The 10,686-nt window shown below is 31.9% G+C and overlaps 1 protein-coding gene across 1 annotated transcript; it reads left to right on the forward strand.

The window, feature by feature from the left end:
- Positions 1 to 7,859: 7,859 nt before the first annotated feature.
- LOC145123644 (Mitochondrial substrate carrier family protein) lies at positions 7,860 to 10,278 on the forward strand. The gene is made up of 6 exons (XM_079058851.1): positions 7,860 to 8,066; positions 8,248 to 8,323; positions 8,547 to 8,642; positions 8,779 to 9,283; positions 9,506 to 9,641; positions 9,863 to 10,278. The coding sequence occupies exons 1-6, from the start codon at positions 7,950 to 7,952 to the stop codon at positions 10,055 to 10,057; spliced, it is 1,125 nt and encodes a 374-aa protein (XP_078914977.1). The 5' UTR covers positions 7,860 to 7,949; the 3' UTR covers positions 10,058 to 10,278.
- The last annotated feature ends 408 nt before the right edge of the window (positions 10,279 to 10,686 follow it).

Genomic DNA, 10,686 nt, shown 5'->3' on the forward strand with positions numbered 1-10,686 from the left:
CATTCAAGTCGGCAAACAAAAGCTCTAAAAACCATGTCCAGTTTCCTTTGTTCTTTATGTTTACTACTAACCATGTTATTAGATAGACATGGTTGTTAGCATCTCTTCCTATATCAATCAAAAGCTCACCTTTTGATTTGAACCTTTAGAAAACATCCATTGAACCTTTAGAAAACATCCATCTAATCCTATCGCACAACTACAACCTTTATTACATCCATACTTTAATGCCTTGAAACTGGAACACGGCTTCTTAGGGTAGTTTAAAATAACATTTTTAAACATTTGTTAAATTCCAAAAGTTTTAGAGTTTGAATTTGCAGATTATAAATGAAACACCCCTCTTTTGGTTAATGATGTATAACTCATTTTAAATAGTTTTAAAAATAATAAAACGTCACTTTGCGGAATTCGGTCCCAAAGTCTTTAAGATCTTAAAACAATTTTTGTTTCAAAGAGGTTTTAGAGTAGGGTAGTCAATTTTAGAATATCATTACATAAGATAAGATACTACTACATAACAATGTCCTTCAAAACACCTCGAATCCTCTAAGCCTCATTCATTAGTTGCACTTGAATACATGTCAAAATAGTAGGTTAGACATTGGGAATTCCTAATGAGTAATATCAGGATTCCATCACGTTTATAGTCAATGGATAACTCATTCATTGACCTATGATGAATCCCCAAACATTTTCGAAAAACTCTTTAACATCATATAACTATTTCAAACAGTATATTTGTTTTAATAAATACTTCACTTTTTACTATTGTTAAAAGCACTTTGAAATCTTATATCTTTTAATAAACATTGCCTCAAATCTTATTTCTTCTAATTAAATTCTTTTCATCTTTTCTCTTTAAAAACACTTTGAAATCTTAAAACTTACTATTTTCTTTTTGAGACACTTAAAATGTATTAAACTCTTTGGTTAAACTCTTTATATTTTCTCTTTGAAACACTTAAAATGTATAAACATTCATATATAACATAAATGGAAATAATTCAATGCAATACGAAACTACACCCATCCCCATTCCTCTCATTGTTCCACTTAGTTTTTTGTTTTTATAGCAATAGAGATTATGACATAGTTAGCACAAAACACCCTACATCATGACTCGTCTTATTTACATTTGGTGTCTTTATAGGTACGAGTAAGCTATCAAATTACCGGTCTCGTATATGAGGTAACTACCCTACACGTACATGTGAGACATGTCTAGAATAACACACTACTCTTTGGTCTCGTTTGCCACAGACTTTGGAGGGGAATACAAGTCTTTTCCCAATCTTACATGAATTCCTATATATATATATATATATATATATATATATATATATATATATATATATATATATAGGCTTAGGCTATTTTGTTTTTACTAACTATTGTGTGCCAGAATGCGGACCACTGGATGAAATAGAATCAAAGGTAATGATCTGAACGTTTATGATATTACAATAGGGTAACATGTACCATATAATCACACAAATTTCAGCATAAGGGCATTTTAGTCAATTAACCTATACTAAAAAAGGAAACTTTCGGATTTTTAGGGATAATTAATTCCTTTATTTTTAAAATTTTGAATATTTTAAATTAATTCAAATTAAAAAATCCGATTTTATTCTGTCAGAATGACAGAATGACAGAATGCCAACCATAAACTAGTAAATATATTTTCGATTTTATTCTTGCAGAATATATTTCCAATGCAGATATTTTTGATAATTAACCTGATTTAGAATTCTAGATATTATTCATATACATCCAAGTTGGGTCTATGATTTTATTCTTCATATACATCCGAAATAAAATACCAATTCATACATATTCTTACAGAATAATATCCTTATACATTTTAATATAGTTATACATATTATAACAGAATATCATAAAAAATGAATAAAAATCTTAAAAAAGAGCATTATTGAATATAAAATTATTGAACAAATACACTTGATCTTCTTCAGTGGTCCATATAATCTACTTGATCTTCGCATATATACTTGTTGTTGAACTCGATTCCAAATATTTCTCTTTTATGATCAATATTGAATTCCTTCTCCATGCAATTCTGAAAGAATAAGATACATTACTCGTTAGTATTACCAGTTAAACAAATATACTTGTTGTTAAAAAATATTCTCAAAAGACATTCTAACAGAATGCATTTGAATAAATAAATTCTAATAGAATACATTACAGAATGTACTTAAATCGTAGTCTTTTCTTCTATATGCATAAACATTCTAAAGCATGTATAAATGTATTCTGTCAGAATTATTAGCAACACATGTTTTATGTAATATTTATATTCTCATAGAATAAACATGTGTTTGCATTCTGATATGAAAAAAACTTCCCAGCTTAATCTTTTTCATGCAAATTCTGACAGAATGCCATCTTAACCCTTTTCATCAATTATAAAAACGATAAAGAACACACACAACCCCCCCCCCCTGAGTATTAGCATTTGTAATCAAAAGAAAAAAGAACATGTAAAGGCATGTTTCATTATCATCCAAAATAGTTCAACATATCAAAATTACCTCAGATTCTGACAGAATCTTCCCAAATAGTTCAACATATCAAAATTATCTCATTTACACCAAAACCTTCTCTTTTTGAAATTATATCAAACACTTGATCTTCTACTAGAATCCAGAATGCATTTGGTCTTCTTTTTGAATCCAAAATGCAATTGAGAGAATTCAAATTTGCAAAATCACTTGATTCCAACAATAGAAAAAGTCCAGATCACCTTATATTCTTTAAGAATCCTGAATAAATAAACCAATTTGTTTGTAATTAGAAGATTAGAACTAAATAGTTAATTTATATACATACAAATTACATTCTGACATAATACATACAAACATTCTGACAAAATACATACATACAAAAAACATTGTAAATAATTCAAGTGAATTGAGGTTTGATCAACATTATTTATTGATTAATTCAAGTGATTTGAGGTTTGATTTAATTCAGATTGAAAGGCTATAAAGATGAGGCTTAGTATTGAATATGTAATCCTCTAAGTGAATCTGGGCCATACTCATTAAGGATTATAACTACATAAGCTTATAGTCATTCTAACATTGAACATTTGAATTCATGTTGTAAAAACTAACCTAAAAGCAATTAAGTTATACTGTGAGTTTACATGAAAAATATGTAAGTGTGAAATAAAGTTATTACACTACTTTTGCTTTCTTTTCTCTTTTTAATTCACACATTTTTCCCTTTAAAACTCATTTGGTAAAATATAACATAAAAAAGCTATATACAACAAAATAGAATCTATCAACTTACCTGCCTGCATAAACTTTTTCCACACAAAAAGAAACTACAATTCAACAATTAACAAAAAAAGAAAACGAATACCCGACTAAATTAATGCACAAAAGAAACCAAATAATTACGAGTAAAGAAATAATACAAATTCAAAGAAATAAGAGAAGTTGAAATTTCTACAAAAAATATGTATCCATTTTGTACGCACCTTTAAAAATAAAACTATTATGGATCGGAGAAATTAGTAGAAATAGAGTGAAGCAAACCTGAGCGTAAATATGATCAGAAAATCAGCAAAAGTTTTTTGAAGCATAAACCGAGGCCGGCCGCTACAGTTAGTCGAGGATGCCATATTTAGTTCATCTGGAAGTACAAATAAGAAGGTGTTGTCCGGTGGTGTTTATGGCCGAAGTTTTGGAAAGAAACGACCGCTAGTCAGTAGCGATGGAAGCTTCTTGGCGTCGATAGCAGGGAAAGAACAAAGACGGTGTGTTGTGGACGTGTTTTGGGGTTTATAAAACTTATTTATTTTGTTTCCTTAATTGAAGGGATTTAATTAAATAATCACATTAATTGCAAGGTGCAAAAAACCGGAAATACCCTTTTTGATTTAATTAATTATTTAATTATTGCTAATTTCTGATTGGTGCATTTAGGAACACAATACTTGCTAGAAACATTTGAACCTACCTCTCTCTCTCTCTCTATATATATATATATATATATATATATATATAAATATATTCATGGTAAACTCTTTGAAATCACTTAAACTTTACTCTTTATCAAAACTCTTTTGTAAAAGTCATTTTTATGAAATGCATACATAGTGAAACATATAACAAGTAATTCATGAACAGTCTTAAAACACTTTCACATTTTGAAAACATCTTATTTTTGTTTTATGAGATATCTATTCGATAGTGCTCACCTTTGTGTAAACCAAGCTATTCTCCATTCTTTTATACATCTCACACTTTACTTCATACACCACATATTACCATCATTCGTCTTTGGTTACAAAATGACCAAAATACCCCTAGGAATCTTGTAAAATTATTTTAGTTTTTTTAATTGTCTATACCCACTTATATAAGAGTGTCGGAAGAATCAGAATGCTAAACGGATGTACCAAGGTCAACTTAGCATTTCACACCTTATCATGTAACTACACGGTCGTGTAATATTTACTCTAGAGATTATGCAGTCATGTAATGTTCAAATCCTTTCTTCTCAACATCATTACACGCGGGCGTAGTATTATTCATGCTCGCGTAATGTTTGTAACATGGTTAGAAAATCGAAATTTTCATATTTGCCATGCAATTGCAGCCAATGATTCCAATCACACACACACATACATACACACACACACACACACACACATATATATATATATATATATATATATATATATATATATATATATGTTGAGAGAATCAATCACTAAGATTCCAAAACTTATTTCATGAATCATAACTCTCATTACTGACCAATATCTTACTAACGTATCTGATCATTGGATTTCTCTTCATCATTCTTATGGGTCCTTATTGAAACTCTAGTTCTTAATTCCAACATAATGGTAGATTCAATGCATAGAACTCTTAAAGTTGGGTGATGGATCCATGTTGAGATTTGATTCTAGTTTAGAGAACAACAAAACCCAATCATCCAAACACTTCCCAATAGCACTCTCATGAGGTTTCCCATTATTGATGAATTCTCTAAGATTCAACACATCACCAACTCCACATATATAAACTAGGGTTTGATCTCACGGAGTATATGAGTTCAAATTCTCAAACAAGCATCATATCTAAGAGCTAAACATCCACTTATAACCATTTTTGTATTTGAGATTCATACCTAAACCCTAGGTCGAAGATTGAGGAACACGGGAGGAGGTTATACCTTCTAAATGCATGGATCATATCCCTAGCTTCAAGATATTGCTTCTTCTTCAACAATTAGCTCTAATGCTTCCTTTCAAGCTCCAAAATCTCCAATGAGAGCTTTCTCCCTCTTCAAATTCTTTTTCTTTTTCCAAATGAAGAGAACCCCCACCTAACTAGCTTAGTGTTTTCTCATATGTCAAAACTAGCCCCTCAAGTACTTATTTTCTCAAATATACACCATTTAACTAGATAGTTAATGTAACTTCCTAATTTCACACTTAAGCCTAAATTTCTTGCCACTTTATTAATTAGGTAAAATATGTTTCATTTGTAGTCCTTAAGTTTGAGAATATGAAAGTTTTAGTCCCTCATTTGTTTATATCCACATTCAAGGTCTAAGTCACTTATTTCCATATGTTTATGTTATAACTATTCAACTTTCATTTTAAAATTTATTTATTTATTTATTAATCTTACATGTATTTACCTAAAAAGAAATGAACACGATTTCCTTTCTTTTTCTTTAAAAAAAATCAAAACTTCCTTTAGCTTTTAATGTTAAAAACTATCAAGAACACCACAAACAAAAGTTACATAAAAAAAACCTATGAATGAGCCAAAACCTCAAACTTGGCCAATACAAAAACAATTTACCAAATGTAAGGGTTTTTCGAAAAAAACCTTGAGGGTTTTTTTTTGAAAAAAAGTTAAGGTGTTTTTCGAAATAAAAAGTATAAACCCGAAAGACTATCGATAACCTGCTAAAAGGGTCAAAACCGATAAAATGAAAAAAAACAAGGGATTTTTAGAAAAAATTAAATAATGTTGAGGTTTAAGGTTAAAGGGCAATATAGATGGTCTTTTTTAGAATAAATTACATGAACAATCCTCTGGTTTAGGGTATTATGCACATCGGGTCCCTAACTATTTTAAACATAGAAAGCCCCTTAAACTTTATTTTGTTGCGTATTTCATCACTGTTAGACATAAAAAGATTGTTTTACCATTTATTATTATTATTGATTTTTTTTATATAAATTTATGAAAAAATGGGACCACAAGACGTCACCCCTTCCCATTATTCTTTCCACTTATCCACCTTGAAAGCTCTGACGACAATTATCTTCTTTGGTAATGTTGTCGGTGATTTTGTAATTTTGCAAGACCGATCAAGTTCCTCCACCTATGTAATGCCTCCTATAAGACACAACAAATGATTGTAAAAACCAGTTAAACAAGATCTAGAAGATATGATCTACGTCAAGCTATAACATTATAACAGTCATGGATCTACAAAAAGGCCATTTATGGTAGGAAGAAGAAACAACACCACACCTTAGATTTACAAATTGGCGCCCGTTCATAGAATTCATACCCTAGTCTAGTCATTGGAATTCTTTTGGCAAAATGTATTGGTCAACCACCTTAATTTTTGGCAACTATAGTTGCGATGGGGTGGTTATATAAGGGAATAAAGCTTTTCGTAAAAGAGAATCGATTAAATGCCTTATTTTTCCAGAAACCGTGTTAGGGGTTTGATGATGATCAATGTTTTGGAAGCCGAGTTGATTGAATCAACGTATGTCGAAAGGTGATTAAGTCAACATGGGTATTTTTGGAAAGTATACAATTGGCGTTTGAAGACTTACCCCCAAACTAATCAATTCCTAATGTCCCGGGGTTAGGATTGATTTAGAGTTCATGTATAAGATTTGGGGTAAGTTCCAATTCACAAAAGATTCACTAATTCTTAGCGATTTTTTTGACAGCCTAATCTAGTATTTATGTAATGTTAGGGTTCATTATTATGTATTTTGATGAACGTAGCATATGATCTTTCTTTGTGAATGTTATTGAGAGTTTGTTCAATAATCAAAATAAGATTATGATTATTCTCTTGTATTTACAAATTCGTGTTCAATACAAAAGTCAGTTTTAAAGTATTCTTTGTGTCAGTATTGATTGATTGCATACCACGAGACCAACCAACTGTGGTTGAGATGTGATGGTTATACGTGGGAGGAGAGACTTTCCGACAAAGGGAACTAGGTCAAACACCTTATTTTCTAGCAACTGTGGTTACGATGGGGGTGGCTATATATGGGAAGAGAGCTTTATGTGAGAGAGAACTGATCAAACTTCTTTTTTTTGAAAATTATGGTTACGATGTGGTGGTTATACGTAGGATGAGAGCTTTCCGACAAAAGGAATCGGGTCAAACGCCTTCTTTTCCGACAACTATAGTTATGTGGTGGTTATCATGAGAATAGAGCTTTCCGAACCAAGTCAAACACCTTTTCCAACAACTATAGTTGCAATACGAGGATTGTAAGGCAAGAAAGTGTGAGATGTTTTTGGTCTATGAGTGTACGACAAGAAGGAAGAGGAATAAAGGGGCTATTATTGACTTTGTTAACTCTTTTGAATAAATTAATAAACATGAAAAAGTAAAAAAAAAATAGTAAGGACAAATTAGTCTTTTACATTATTAGGGACCAAACTCAAAACCAAACAAAATTGTAGTTTCCGAGTTAAAAAAAAATATTTTAAGGACCAAATATACAGATTACCACCTTAATATATTAAAGTAATATATTAAACTATAAGGACCATTCCATGTAATATACTCTTTATGTAATTAACCCCTCTTTAAACCCTTTTTGCACAGAGTCAAGTTCCCGAGTCAAAATCATATCATTTCCATTAGCGCGCTCCTGTTCTTCTCACGTTTCTTTCTTGTTTCTAATGGAAGACTTCATAAAGAATCAGACATTTGCAATCCACGCAGTAGCAGGTGCCGGAGCTGTAACATTAGGCACTGCTGCAACGTACCCTTTTGAGACAATCAAAACCCTTGTTCAGGTTAGGGTTAAAACTTAATCCATAAATTCTAGGTTGTTTACGTGCTTGATTTACACTTTTCTATTAAATTTATCATTCGTTGCACCACTTTACGATTCATGATCATATTTGATCTTATTATGGAAACGAATCACAATACTCGATGGATTTTTTGTTCCATTCCTAATGAGGTTACTAACAGGTTGGATCAGGTCCGGACAAGCAGCTGAGTGCAGCTCAGGTGTTTGATAGAGTTCGCAAATTATCTGGCAACTCCGGTAATTTTGTCTAAAGCTTGTCAATTAGGGTATAGAGTCTTAACTATTTTAATCATCCGAGTTCGATAAATGCTTTTACTTATACAATCATCAAAAGCGATAGTAATTCCTAATTTCCTATGTACATTATCTATACGTTTGACGATTGACACATAGAACTTAGTTAAATTCCAGAAATGTAGCCTTCTTGAGACTTGAATTCAAAGCTTCAACATTATTGCAGGGTTGTACAATGGTTTTGGTTGGTTGGCTTTAGGAAGAATCTTGGGAGTGGGATCACGCTTTGGAACCTATGAACTGTTAACCGCTTTCTATAAAGGTGGATTGTTTACTTATTGGTTAGTAGAAATTATAACTTCCTATAATCATAGCTAACCACTTATGTGTTACATATCACATTTTGATTACATGAATCCATCTTCTTCTTCTTCTTCTTCTTCTTCTTCTTCATTCAGATGGGCGAAAAGACAACTATGTATACGTCTCAGAGGCTCTACTTGCAGGAATTGCATCGGGTGCAATGGAATCACTGATTACCTCTCCATTTGAGCTTTTCACAATCCGTGCACAAGTGACAACTGCTTCACGAATTCCAAACTCAGAAAAAACCGTTGTCTCATCTTCAATTGCAAAATTACTTCGTGGGTATTCTCCAGACATCAAGGCACTTAACCATTCTGTTGGTCTCTTGTCCACCTTGAACCCTAATCATGCAAACTTGACTGGCTCTTTGAAAGAGTACCCATGGATGATGACTGGGACTGGAAGGGCCCCACCTGTGTATCATGTTACAAAGCCTCTTGATGTTGTATCTTTAGAAGGTTGGGGTGCTTTGTGGAGGGGTATTAGATCAGGGGTATTTCGTGATACCATCTTTGGTGGTGTCTTCTTTTCAAGCTGGCAGTTTTTACATCGGGCAATGCTGGATTGGAAAGCTGTGGGGATGGACCCAATTCCAAGGTTCAATTTTTTTTTTTGTTTATTGGTACTTTGATTCCATTCCGGTGTTTGGCTGGAATGGAATTCAGTATGATTCTGATTCCATTTTGGTTTCTGGTTACAAATGAGTATCAAATTGAATTCTGTTACGAGAGTCAACTTTCTTTCCATGAAGTTATGGAAATTCAATTCCAATCCTCCCTCATTTGTGTAAATGACCGAAATACCCTTTATGGTTTTCAGCTCCGATGAAGATATTGGCCCATTGCATCCTTTAGCAGTTAGTCTTGCAGCTGGATTTTCAGGCTCAATTGCTGCAGCAGCTTCCCATTCCTTTGACACTGCCAAATGTCGATCACAGTGTCTTGTGCTGCCAAAGGTATTTTCTAGGGGCAAAATGGTAATTTTTTTTACAAATTTAACGAATGGGATATTAACTCATGGATGATATAAATTAAAAAGTTAAGAAACAGTAAAATAAGGGATTAGGGACGAAAATGCAAAAAATATATATTTTTGGACCATGTCTGAAAAGGTGCTATAACACAGGGACTAAAACTGTAATTTACTCTAAAAGTACTTTACTCTATGTGAATGCAGTATATTACAATGGAGAGGAAGTTTCTCAAGTGGAGTTTACCAGGAAAGAGGTTTGAGACACTTACAGGAATCCATCCGCGAGATAGGAATATACTTTTTCGTGGGATTTGGTTGCGAATGGGTCGCAGTGGAATTGCATCTTTTATTTTTGTAGGAAGTTACTTTTTTGCCCTTGATCACTTAGTTTCAAGATGAATATCGTTCATTAATTAAAAAAAAAAAAAATTCAATAAGGGTTTTATGAGTTCTTCTAAGGCCTATGCAACCACATGATATGTAACATGCACACGTTTGGTACTCGGACCTCATTTATGGATTCTCACATTCTTCCTGCTAAGACGAAAATACTGATAAGTTGATAACAATTTTTTTTATTTAATAATATCAACAACTATAGATATAAAAGTTATCCATAATTATTGTTTTTATCAGAATTTAGTTTATGCTTATTATTCTAGCAAAGCAAACCCTGAGTTGGTTCACACAAGATCATGTGAGAAGTAAATTAGGTTTACAACAGACTATTAGAAGTCTGTTGAATCCATATTGGAATTGAAACTCATACTATTGTTAAGTTGTTAAGACTCAAACTCAAAACCTATTATGCAAGTATACTAACACCGGATCCAATAGTTTTATCTTATGCATCAAATAGGGATTAGGGTTTGAAAAACATGTATAAAGTGTTGTGATTTTATGGGACTGAAAAAAGTACATGATTTGAATGGAACATTGAAAAATGTGAAATATGGTTTATAAAGACTTGTAATTATTTAAAAATCACAAAAATTACCGTGTTTTATTTTTAACAAAATTGGCATTTC

The sequence above is a fragment of the Lactuca virosa genome, chromosome 7 (assembly GCF_052849685.1).
Source record: "Lactuca virosa cultivar CGN04683 chromosome 7, Lactuca_virosa_CGN04683_v6, whole genome shotgun sequence".
In the NCBI taxonomy this organism is placed as follows: domain Eukaryota; kingdom Viridiplantae; phylum Streptophyta; class Magnoliopsida; order Asterales; family Asteraceae; genus Lactuca; species Lactuca virosa.